Raw genomic sequence first — 13,519 nt, forward strand, 5'->3', positions numbered from 1 at the left:
GTATAGGCCCAACCTACTCAACCTCTCATAAGAAAATCCCTTCAGACTCAGGATCAACTAGTAAACCTTCTCTGAACCGCTTCCAATGCCAGTATATCTTTGCTTAGATAAGGGAATCAAAACTGTTCACAGTATTCCAGGTGTGGTCTAACTAGTGCCTTTTATAGTTTTAGCAAAACTTCCCTATATTTATACTCCATTCCCTTTGAAACAAAGGCCAACATTCCATTTGCCTTCCCTATTACCTATTCAACTTGCATGCCAACATTTTGTGATTTATGCATAAGAACCCCAAAATCCTTCTGTGCTGCAGCTATCTGCCTCTTTCTTCATTTATGTAATATTCAGCTCACTTATTCTATCTACCAAAGTGCATGGGCAGAATTCTCCCAAAGGAATTCTAAGTGTCGAATTCATGTGAAAACTGGAGTAATTCGTGCTGTTTTTTTCAGTGGGAGTTCAGATAAGAATCTCCCACACTCTGTGCACTGCAGAGGCCACGAGCGTGAATATCATTAAATTTCAGGGGGCAGGGCCTATTCCCACTGAAGAGGCAAAAATCAGCATGCTGAGTGGGCCACTGCACATTTGCACATCTGTCAGTGCACTGACCTTGCGCCAGTGGATTTTGTGGTCTTAAGTCGTGGAAATATATTGTAAATAATTGTGACCTCAGCACTGATCTCTGTGGCACTCCTCGAGTTACAGGTTGCCATCCTGAAAATGCCTCTCTTATCCCAACTCTTCTATCAGTTAGCCAATCCTCTATCTATGTCAATATACTACTCCCAACACCATGGGCTCTTTTCTTATTAAGTAAACTTTTGTGCGGTACCTTATCCAATGTTCTTTAGCAATCCATGGTGCTACCACACATGGAGTTGGTTACTAAAATGAACTTCACTTATGTTGCATTCAAATATAAGTCCAAATTTGAATATTAAAATACAACGAGTACTGTTTAATATTTTTAGTTGAATCGCTATGCGGTATTGAAGCTCTGACCAGCGATATTACAACAAATTTGTTTTGATTATTAGGATTTAAATGAAGCGTTGTAGAAGAATGATCAATTGCCTTTCAGTATTGCTTTCTTAAGTAAATTACAGCATTGAGAATACCAAAGAAACCATAGATAAGTTGATATTACAAAGAGGAAGCTCGTGACTTTAATGACTTGAAAAGCTCTGGAAAGAAGTGAAAATGTTGGATGAGTACTAAGATCTCAGATCTGCTCTGCATTTCCAGCAATTTCTGGATTTTTTAAAAGTCACTTTGTACTTTTATTGGTCTGAACAACTTACTTCTCTACGCTAATGTTTGCTTGAACTATTAACAATCTGAAGAATTTCCCCATAACGCCACTGGTTACAGCTTCAAAGCCTCTCAGTAATTTAGATTGTTAATTAAGCAAAATAAAACCTATGATCCAGGCATAAATCTGTGGGCAAGTGACTGAGCAGTTCAATGTCTGACTGCCTGTTTGAATGGTACCAAAGTGCAGTTGGTGCTTCAGGAGGGAACTGTAAGTACTGCCCTCTGTGCCATAGCACAGTAATATCCCCATAAATTCCTATCACAACAAGCCTGCAAGATGGTGGGAACAGACCTGAGGCTGCAGCTGATTTGTCATATAATTGGCGGTGCTAACCCTACGTTGTGTAATCGCAGTAGGTTGTTTTATCAATAGATTCACGGCTCTATAGCTGGTTTCCCTTGACCCAAATAATAGAATCCTTACAGTGCAGAAAGAGGCCATTCAGCCCATTAAGCCTGTACTGACAACAATCCCATCCAGGCCCTATCCCCGTAACCCCACATGTTTACCCTGCAAGTCCCTTGACACTAAGGGGCAATTTAACAAACAGATCTTTGGAGTGTGGGAGGAAACTGGAGCACCCGGAGGAATACCACACACGCGGGGAGAATGTGTAAACTCCACACAGACCTGAGGTCGGAATTGAACCCGGGTCCCTGGCAATGTGAGGCAGCAGTGCTAACCACTGAAGATGGTTCCCATTGTTGTTGCCAGCGTATGACAATACCTGTGCCTCTTGCTGATGGAATCTCGATGGATGAATCCAATCAGGCTTCGTCAACTGATGAGTGAGCTGACATGCCTGCTTTCAAGCAGCACTATATACTGTGGGGGTGTTTCTGATGAACCATCCAGTTTAACGTCTATTCAAACCTTTACACACATCAGTCATCTGCTAGAGTTGCAATCTACCTTGAGAATTGGACCCCGTGCAGCACTTAATGGTCTGGAAATTATTCTCTCCCCATTTAGAAAATAGTCTGCACCTGTATTCTTCCTACCAAAGTATATAACTTCACCCTTTCCCACATTGTATTCCATCTGCCACTTCTTTGCCCATTCTCCTAACCTGTCCGTGTCCTTCTGAAGCCTTCCCGCCTCTGCATTCAGTAACGATGTTCGGGGCAAAAAAGAATGAGAACCATAAGCGCATGAAAACCTAAGTACCTATCAAAATAAGTTGAGGGAAAGTGGGCTAGAAATGGTCCAAAATTGCTAAGTCAACATCTACTGAACTTTTTCCAACTTATTGTTGCTTCCTACTCACCGCCTAACTGCCTTAAGCACTCATTCACAAGGACATGATTTGGAAGCAATGTAAAAGTAAGATAAAAGCGTAGGAGGTGGTCTTGCAATGTCCCAGCATTATTTGAACAATTTTATAAAGCTCCTAGTATGAACTTCCTGCCAGGCCGGTGCCCTGGCATATTCTTGCCCCACAAGCGGAATATTGATTCACCTCAGCAAAGCACCAGCTTGCAGGAACTTCAGAAATATTATGGGGTATTATCCAAATTATATTTGAACTGGGCTGTAAATTGTCAGGACAGTTCCACGTGTACATCCAAAGTAGACCACAAGACTTCACTCTGATAATACAGGGCCCTACTTCCTGAATCACAGGATGTCTCAGAGCTCACTTTGCCTTTATCATGTCATTGAAATTAATTGCAAAACCTGATCATGACAGTGGATGTTACTGATCATACATATGAAAAGGATATTTCTGACTTTACAATATGATTGTTCACTATGACAAATTAACCTTATACAATTTAACTAGAATGGGGAATAATTTAAGTGCTTTTCTATTGCTGTAGGTGCCTTGGGAAGACCTGCGCTATCTCTTTGGGGAGATCATGTATGGAGGGCACATTACTGATGATTGGGACAGGAGACTATGCCGTACTTACTTAGAGGAATTCATGCATCCAAACATGGTAAGTATTGTAATCTTTTGTTGATTTTGGCACTGATTCTAACAAGGAAACTTGGAAACAAGGAAATGCCAGAAGAAAAGGATTACATAAATTAGGTAATTTTTAAAATTGAAGAAGATACTTTGGAGCCTTATTGGTGTTTGGGTTGTCCACATAAAACACGACTAAAGGAAACAGTGGAAAGATTACAAATTAAGTTCCATCACATCCCATTCAGCAAAGACAAGTTGATGACATATGAACATAATGTTTATCAGTAATTAAATTCCTTTGTCCAGGATTGAAGTTGTGCCGTAGGAAACTTTTCTATCCTGTTTTCCTTTATCAACCTCATTTGCCGTTCTTCAGACAATATTCCTTCAGACTCGGTGAGTGAGTGGGTGAATGGCTTGTTATTAGGTCATTGCCAAAAAGCCTTGGATTAATTTAATCTTCCTTTCTGCTTTGAATGGAGGACATTGAAATTTTGTGGAACGCGCATGATTAATGCTACAGAATGCAGGTACAGCAAGTAATTAGGAAAGCTGATAGAATGTTAGCATTTATTGCAAAGGGAATTGAATACAAAAGTAGGGAGGTTATGCTTCAGTTATACAGAGCAGCAATGAGACCACATCTGGAGTACTGTGTACAGTATTGGTCACTTTATTTAAGCAAGGATGTAAATGCATTGGAAGCAGTTTACAGAAGGTTTACCTGATTAATACCTGCTTTATAAAAAAAGGTTAGACAGGCTAAGCTTGTATCCGCTGGAGTTTAAAAGAATAAGAAGCGACTTGATTGAAACATACAAGATCCTGAGGGGTCTTGACAGGGTGGATGTGGAGAGGATCTCAAACTAGGGGGTCACTGTTTAAAAATAAAGGGTTGCCCATTTATAATGGAGATGAGAAAAAATATTTTCTCCGAGGGTTGTGAGTCTATGGAATTCTCTTCCTGAAAAGCTAGTGGAAGCAAAGGCTTCAAATATTTTTAAGGTAGAGATGGAATGATTCTTGGTAAGCAAGGGGGTGATGGATTATCGGGGGTAGGCGGGATGCAGATTTGAAGTTACTATAAAATCAGCCAAGATCTTATTAAATGGTGGAGCAGGCTTGAAGGGCCGAATTGCCTACTCCTGCTCCTTGTTCATGTGTTTTTATAACACAAACAATTGATGGGAAAAGTAGCATCACTTACTTAACATTTAATATTAAAGCAAAAACAATATTTTTAAAATCTGGAATCAAAGCAGAGTTTGCATTTGTTGTATGATTGCCCCACGCTGAAGTTCAGCACATTGGCTGGATCCAGTCAGTCCCCTTGACTTTATTGATGATGGAAGAAGCCATACAGAGACCAGTTACGTAGAACCAGAGTAGATTAGGCTGAAATTTCAGTTTGCCTGGACTGACCAATATTGTAAGAAGTCTCACAACACCAGGTTAAAGTCCAACAGGTTTATTTAGTAGCAAAAGCCACTAGCTTTCGAAGCGCTGCTTCTTCATCAGGTGAGTGGGATTTCAGTTCACAAACAGGGCATATAAAGACACAAACTCAATTTGCAAAATAATGGTTGGAATGCGAGTCTTTACAGGTAATCAAATCTTAAAGGTACAGACAATGTGAGTGGAGAGAGGGTTAAACACAGGTTAAAGAGATGTGTATTGTCTCCAGCCAGGACAGTTAGTGAGGTTTTGCAAGCCCAGGCAAGTCATGGGGGTTACAGATAGTGTGACATGAACCCACGATCCCGGTTTAGGCCGTCCTCATGTGTTCGGAACTTGGCTATCAGTCTCTGCTTAGCGATTCTGCGCTATCGTGTGTCGTGAAGGCTGCCTTGGAGAACACTTACCTGAAGATCAGAGGCCGAATGCCCGTGATCGCTGAAGTGTTCCCCAACAGGAAGGGAGCACTCCTGCCTGGTGATTGTCGGGCGGTGTTCATTCATCCGTTGGCATAGTGTCTGCATGGCCTCCCCAATGTACCATGCCTCGGGACATCCTTTCCTGCAGCGTATCAGGTAGACAACGTTGGCCGAGTTGCAAGAGTATGTACCGTGTACCTGGTGGATGGTGTTCTCACATGAGATGATAGCATCTGTGTCGATGATCAGGCACGTCTTGCAGAGGTTGCTGTGGCAGGGTTGTGAGGTGTCGTGGTCACTGTTCTCCTGAAGGCTGGGTAGTTTGCTGCGGACAATGGTCTGTTTGAGGTTGTGCGGTTGTTTGAAGGCAAGAAGTGGGGTGTGGGGATGGCCTTGGCGAGATGTTTGTCTTCATCAATGACATGTTGAAGGCTCCGAAGAAGATGAGGCTGACCAACATTGCCAGTGGTGGCCAGTTGGGGAATTGAACCTGTTTGGAGCTTTGTGCAATTGCATACACTGCGCAGCTCTGTGTTTTTACAGAAGTTAATTCTTCATTGTCTGTAGTGGGGATTCATAATGAAAATATCAGAATGAAAATTGAAGTGTTGTGTAATAACAAATTGAAAGGAAAAAGAAATAGCAAACAAAAGTACATACGTTAGATGAATCTCTGTTTATAACCTTTAATATTATTTGGCAATTCTGATAAAGTACAATATCTCTACAATGTGATTGCATAGTAACAGCAAACAGAAGGTTGGACAGCAGACCATTATTGAGGGTAGACAGCTTGTTTGAAGGACTTGTGTTCTTCAATCGAAACATCGGGGGACAAGCTAGGGTAAATACATGAGATTATGGGGATAGGGCTTGGGTGGGATTGTGGTTGGTGCAGACTCGATGGGCTGAATGGCCGCCTCCTGTAGGATTCTATGTCAATGTCTATCTATTAATTACAACCGCTTGTTTTCATCCTATTTACTGCTTTCACCTGTAAGATATCTCAACTGTAATCACTATCTACAGTGCTTGGATTTAACATAAGATGATTAATGAAAGGGTACAAGAAGCCCTAGTCAACCTGCTCATGGTTTTGTACAGAAAGTAACTGAAGGAAATGTCTTAGCATTATTCCGAGAACTTAATTCCTAAACACATTTAGCATTCTGTTGGTTATGGAAATTACTGTTTTTTGTCTTAAATAATGGCTCCTTGGATAATATTTCTACTTATGACAATGAAACTGGAATTCTTCCATTAATAGGATTTACAATATATGTTTTTTTATAACATAAATTCTGGTGTGGAATCTGAAGGTGATTTATCGGGCTCTTGGCACCCTCTACTGAGATATCAAGAGAAATGCATCACAGCTCTTTAAAATCCTTGCTTCAGTTGTTAACGTTTTAAAGGGACCCTAAATATCAGTCACTGCTATTTAATGGTAGTTCAAACTAATTAAAACTTCTGAAGTTCTGTGCCAAAGCTTCATATTAAAGTTGCCTAAGCGCTATAATGTTTTACTGACAGATTCGAGGGAAAGTGTTTCAGCCTAAAAAAAAATCAAGTCCGACTGCAGTATTCTCAGAACTGGGTATTGGTCTTTTATTAATCAGCTAGTGTTAAATCCAAACACCAGAGTAATTACTTATACTCAGGAAAATAATGTTAATTTTAAGCAACATACACAATTAGGGACACTGCATCTAATTCATATTACTGCACGAGTGAATCTAAAATCCCCATGGCTACAAGTGACAGACCTACTTTGTGCTGCTATTTATGTGGTAAGGGTAAACCAAAACCCCACATGAGAATCTAAGGAAATCACCACAGCAAAAAACATACACTTCATTCCATTAAGACTCCTTTGTTAGAAGGCCATGGATGATTATTCTATCATTGTTTTTTTTTCCCTTTCTTCTATCTGTTGTCCTTTTACTTTAAGGAATGCTGAATTCCTTCACTGGTCTCCCAGAGAGAAAAAAATCAAACTTTGTTAAGTGTCTCTCTAATTCTCAGTCACATTTTTCAACAGATATCCATCCATCTCCCTTTTAAAGATGACAAGTAAGCCAACTCATCTACTTTCTCTGGAAATCTGCACCATATACCCTATGCTATCAGAATAATTCTTCACCTAACCATTCACCTTGTTCAAGAAGTGTGAATTTTGTACCTTCTGGGCTTTCCCTCATTATCCAAGCTTTCCACATAACATGCTTACTTCAGTTTAGCTGCCATCTGTTGAAGATCTATATCACATTAGGCTTCATTTTCTCCAGTGGTTAGCACTGCTGCCTCACAGCACCAGGGACCCACCTTGGGTGATTGTCTGTGTGGAGTTTGCACATTCTCCACATGTCTGCGTGGGTTTCCTCCGGATGCTTTGGTTTCCTCCGGGTGCTCCGTTTCCTCCCACACTCCAAAGATGTTAGGTTGATTGGCCAAGCGAGATTGTCCCTTAGTGTTCCAAGATGTGTAGGCTAGGGGGATTAGTGGAGTAAATACGTGGGGTTATGAGGATAGGGCCTGGGTGGGATTGTTGTTGGAGAATTGGTGGAAGCTCAATGGGCCGTATAGCCGCTTTCTGCACTGTAGGGATTCTATTCTATGATTCTAAACTCAATCACATTGAGTTTCTTCATAACTTAGTCCCAAATGACTTGGCATGACTCTGGTCACTCTTTACAGTATCTTTTTTCATATTCTATATTCGTTTTGAGGAGGCCCACCATACTTAAGAATTAATCTCCCCATTGATCTGTACGGTATAACTTCTTCTGACTCCTACTACAAAAACTCCGATGCACCCTGCTACCTGATCCTTACTTCATGCATGGACCAGATTCTCTCAGGAGATGCTCAGTGAATACTGCCAAATCCATTTCCATTGTGAAAAATGCCATTGCAGGATTTGAAATCAGACCAAATTTTGGTTATTTTTGTTTAAAAATCACTTTAATATGCCAAATCAGTTCTGAATTTTAGTTTGGTAATCAGCCCTGGTCCATGAAGGACCATAGGCATCTCTCTCAGTTAGAGGGAAGACAATTGGCAATATAGCTTGAGGGTCATCACTCCACATCAAGCATGGGGCAAGGTAAAGAGGTAGGCGTCCATGAATTACCATAGCTGGTACCGGGATCGAACCTGCCCAGTTGGTTTCATTCTGCACCGCACTCTAGCCATCTTGCCAAATGAGCTAACCAAACCTGTGAATTTATGGTAATGTTCCTCTTAGAAGGGAAGCACTTCCATGGGGTTACTCTGGGGGTTAGCTTTGCATAGGCTTGCATTTAAGCTGGGATTTTCAAAGAGGCTCCAAAATGGAAGGTGGACCCTGGATCCATAGCGAGGCACAGCCCCATTTCCAGCAGAAGCCAATTTTTGTATGAAGGGGATGGACGATGCGCTTTCCACATGCTCAGTTCCTGAATCAGGTGGTACATTTTAAAAAGCAATTGAGCTGAAACTGAAATGATTTTCTTTACTGGAGCTGGCTGCCTTGTGGGACTTGCAACTTTGTGGACAAGTTTTGGGAAGTCTTCCGAGGGTTGTCTTTTCATCTTGGATCACAGAAGGTTCCACCAGCACAAATAAAGGATTGTGACTGACCTTCGAGGAACATGGAGAGTGGGGCTTGTGGACTTGGCAAGGCATGTCTGTTCAGCCCATCAGGATAAATCCCTGACTCAGGCAGCCAGGTGGGAGACAGGATAGAGTGCTGGGGGAAGCAGAGAAGAAAGCAATTTGAAAAATGGGTGGCACGGTGACATAGTGGTTAGCACTGCTGCTTCTCAACGCCAGGGACCCGGGTTCAATTCCGGCCTCGGGTTACTGTCTGTGCAGAGTCCGCATGTTCTCCCCGTGTCTGTGCAAGTTTCCTCCGGGTGCTCCGGTTTCCTCCCACAGTCCAAAGATGTGCAGGTTAGGGTGGTTTGGCCATGCTAAACGTGCGGGGTTATGGAGATAGGGTGGAGAAGAGGGCCTGGGTAGGATGGTCTTCAGAGAGTCGGTGCAGACTCTGCACTGAAGGGATTCTATGGTTCTATGGCACCATCCCACATATAGACCACAGAGGCATTGCAGCGGGAACTCTATGCAGCCAAAGCTATGGCACACGAAGGAGTTGGCAGAACCCAACACAGCACAGCAGAAAGGAGGATGAGGAGGAGGACAGCTAGCTATTACCCCGAGGTAACAGTCCATTCATTGAACCAGGGGTCCTGCCTTGACATGATGGAAAGCCAGTATACACAGAGCCCAAGTCCCCCGATAAATGGTTGCAGCGATATGTGCCCCGTTCAGAAACATCTGGCGCCACAGTCAAACAACCTCCATGCCATGCCAGTGTACTGAAGATCACTATGGCTCTCAATTTACATGCAGCTGGTTCCTTTCAGGGTCTACGCATTTCCCAATAAGCTGCCGCAGTGCGTGACAGCCAGATGCACTCTTTGCTTAGGTGGGGTAACACAAACATTTTCACAGATGTGTTGTCACAGACGCAGAGGTCCAGAGGTTTTGCTGACACAACTAGCTTCCTGCAAGTTGAGGGAGCGATTGACTGTACACAGATCACTATTAGGGCACCAGTTCATCCGCCGGATAAATTTGTGAATAGGAAATCATTCCACTCACTGAACGTTCAAGTGTTGTGACCACAGCAAGGTGTTTCTGTACATATGTGTACGTTTTGCAGGAAGTTACCATGACATTCTCATCCTTCAGCTGTTCCACTGCATACCACAGGTCTGTGGTTGGCTTCTGGGGACAGAAGGAGGTGGCTGTTCACCCCCTTTAGGCAAGGCAGATAGAACCCAAAAGGCAATTAAATAGCAGGCATGCGCAGACTGGGAGCAGCATTGAACAGGCTTTCTGAAGATGTAATTTAGATTACTCTGGAGTCATATTCACCTGCAACGATCTCAAAGGTCGTGATCATTTGCTGGTCCACAATATGGTGCAGCAGAGGGGCTTCACACAGAGGGGAAAGAAGCCAGTGAGAGAGCTAGGTTTTTAAAAATGTATTTGTGGGACATGGGCATCGCTAACTGGCCAGCATTTATTGTCCATCCCTAGTTGTCCTTGAAACTGGGTGACTTGCTAGGCCATTTAAGAGGACAGTTAACATAGAACATAGAACTAACCACATTGCTGTGGTTCTGGAGTCACATGTAGGCCTGACCAGATAAGGATGGTAGATTTCCTTCAGATTGGCTGAAGGACAGAAATCAGTGAGCTGTGGTAAACCATTGTTTTTCAGGTTAATGGATGATGCACAACAGTGTTCCCATTGGTTCAGTGCTCGGACCACTTTTAAAAAATTTATAAATCACCCGAATATTGAAATGCAAAGTAAAATTTTGAAGTTTGACAGTGCACAGCAACACTGTGGCACAGTGCCAGGGACCCAGGTTCAATTCCTGGCTTGGATGTCTGCGTGGGTTTGCTCCGGGTCCTCCGGTTTCCTCCGGGTGCTCTGGTTTGCTCCCACAATCCAAAAGACGTGCTGGTTAGGTGCATCGGCCATGCTAACTTCTCCCTTCGTGTACCCGAACAGGCGCAGGAGTGTGGCGACTAGGGGATTTTCACAATGCCTTCATTGCGGTGTTAATGTGGGCCTACTTGTGACACTAATAAAAATAAATAAACTAATACCAAATTTGGTGAGGGGCAAACAGTGAGAATGATACCAATTGACTGCTACAGGACTTGGATAGGCTAGCAGAATAGGCAGACGAGTGGCAGATGGAATTTAATACAATGAATGGTGAGGGTGATGTACATTGGCCGAAGGGATAGGGAGGGGCAATATAGACTAAATGGCATTGTGCTTAGAAGAGTACAGGGTGAGAGGGATCTGAAGATCATGTTCAATGACCTTTGAAGGTGACAGTACATATTCACAGGGTGGTTAGCGAAGCATATGAAATCTTCATAAATAAAGATATTGAGTACAAAAGTAGAAAAGTTATGCTAAAACTTTATAAAGCTGTGGTTAGGCCGCAACTAGAATACTGCATCCAGTCCTGGTCACCACGGCTTAAGGATCTTGAGAGGGTTTACCAGAATGGTTCCGACGATGAGGGAATTTAGCTACAAGATTAGGTTGGAGAAGCTGGTGTTCTTTTTGGAGCAAAGGAGATTGAGGGGAGATTTGTTAGAGGTGTAAAAGACAGGCTTGGATAAGGGGGACATAGGGAAGCTGTTTCCATTGGTTGATGGTACAAGGCTAGAGGACACAGATTTGAGGTTTTGGGCAAATTTTATGGGGACTTTCTTTTACACAGCCAGTGGTAATGAACTAGAACTTGATGACAATGAGGGTGATAGAAGTGGAAACATGAATGATTTCAAAAGGAAATTTTATGGCCACTTGAAAGAAATAAGCATGCAGACTTGCAGGAATAGAGCGGAGGAATGGGATCAATTGGATTACACTATAGAGAGCTGGCATGGGTTCAGTGGGCTGAATGGCTTTCTTCTGTGTCATCATTACTCTATAGGCTGCAGGTTTGGTGGGTTGGCCATGCTAAATTGCCCCTTAGAATTCAAAGTTGTGTAGGTTAGGGAGATAAGCCAAGACAAATGTGTGAAGTTACGGGGAAAAGGGTGGGTCTGGTCACCCTATTATAGAAAGGATATTATTAAACTAGAAAGAGTGCAGAAGAGATTTACTAGAATGCTACCGGGACTTGATGATTTGAATTATAAGGAGAGGCTGGATAGACTGGGACTTTTTTCTCTGGAGCGTAGGAGGCTGAGGGATGATCTTGTAGAGGTCTATAAAATAATGAGGGGCACAGATCAGCTAGTTAGTCAATATCTTTTCCCAAAGGTAGGGGAGTCTAAAATTAGAGGGCATAGGTTTAAGGTGAGAAGGGAGAAATACAAAAGTGTCCAGCGGGGCAATTCTTTTACACAGAGGGTGGTGAGTGTCTGGAACAAGCTGGCAGAGGTAGTAGTAGAGGCGGGTACAATTTTGTCTTTTAAAAAGCATTTAGACAGTTATATGGGTAAGATGAGTATAGAGGGATATGGGCCAAATGCGGGCAATTGGGATTAGCTTAGGGGTTTAAAAAAAAAGGGCGGCATGGACAAGTTGGGCTGAAGGGCCTGTTTCCATGCTGTAAACCTCTATGACTCTATGGTTGAGATGCTCTCTCAAAAAGTCAGTGCAGACTTGATGGGCCAAATGGCCTCCTTCTGTACTTTAGGGATTCAATAGTTCTTTGGCCTGATATGCCAAAGAAGGGAGAAGGCCATAAAATGGAGAGGGAAGGTGGGGTGGCTCGTCAGAATCCCACACCTCCCTCACTCCAAGTTGGGACTGAACCTGGAGGAGGGTGCAGCCATGGTTGTGCCCCATTGCAACCAGGTAGGTGGGATCTGGGGGAGCAGGAGTCAGTATCACCACGCCACGGCTGCTGCCGCTAAGAGGTCACTCTTTGAGCAAAAGAGTGCGCGGATAAGAGGTCAGTCCTGCACCAGATTGGAGGCTGCCAGGACATATCTGGACTGGTAAAATGTCAGTGGTTGTGGGAAGGGACCCTTAATCGCCCATAAGTGATTCATGCCATCTTGCCAACAGCAGGAAAGGTGGCAGACAGCCCTACCACCCAGAGGCCTGTTGAATCACTTATGGGCGATTAAGGGTCTCTTCCCGCCACCACTGACATTTTACCAGTCCAGATATGCCCACGGCCTCCAATCTGTGCAGGAAAGGCCTCTTACCCAGGCAGTCTTTTGCTCAAAGAGTGACCCCCTGGCGGCAGCAGCCTTGGCGTGCTCCCCCTACCCCACCTAACGGGTTGCAATGGTGCACAACCATGGCTGCCCCCTACTCCAGGTTCAGTCCCAACATTGACCACCAAGGTGGGTGGATGGCAATTCTTAATAGGTACAATTGCCCTAGCACTGGGAATATGTGGCTCCAGGTCAGGCTGACCGTGCAAACTGGGTTTCTTCCCCACACTAACACCAATGTTTCAAATCTAGATGACCCTTCATCATGAACCTCGAAATGTTGGCTCTATTCTCTCTCCACAGAATCTATCAGACCTGCTGAGATTTTCCAGCATTTCCTGTTTTTATTTCAGATTCCAGCATCCGCAGTATTTTGCTTTTATTTCATCACCGGGGTTGTGCTAAACAGCTTCAAAAGCCAACCAGATCTAAAGCAACCTTCAGGCTATCAGCTTAGTTATTCCCTCAAGGATTCCAAACAGTATATAAGGAATTTTGCTTTCATTTTCAAAACCACGATGATTCACCTCAATAACACCCTGAAGAAAGCTGAGTTAAAATCCAAAAAGATAATGATGAAAGGAAAAGAGGAAATTTATGCCATTTTTGGACTGAAACAGGGGGGGGTGTAGAAAGAATTATTTATTAGAATTGTAAAAG

General features: G+C 43.2%; 1 protein-coding gene across 1 annotated transcript in view; it reads left to right on the plus strand.

Moving 5' to 3' along the window:
- Positions 1-13,519, plus strand: part of LOC144503618 (dynein axonemal heavy chain 11-like) — a 383,758-nt gene that overhangs the window by 330,750 nt on the left and 39,489 nt on the right. The window contains exon 76 of the mRNA XM_078228239.1: positions 3,139-3,258. Coding sequence (XP_078084365.1) covers positions 3,139-3,258 — 120 coding nt within the window. The remainder of the gene's footprint in view (positions 1-3,138; positions 3,259-13,519) is intronic.

This window comes from Mustelus asterias, chromosome 2 (genome assembly GCF_964213995.1).
Source record: "Mustelus asterias chromosome 2, sMusAst1.hap1.1, whole genome shotgun sequence".
Classification (NCBI taxonomy): Eukaryota; Metazoa; Chordata; class Chondrichthyes; order Carcharhiniformes; family Triakidae; genus Mustelus; species Mustelus asterias.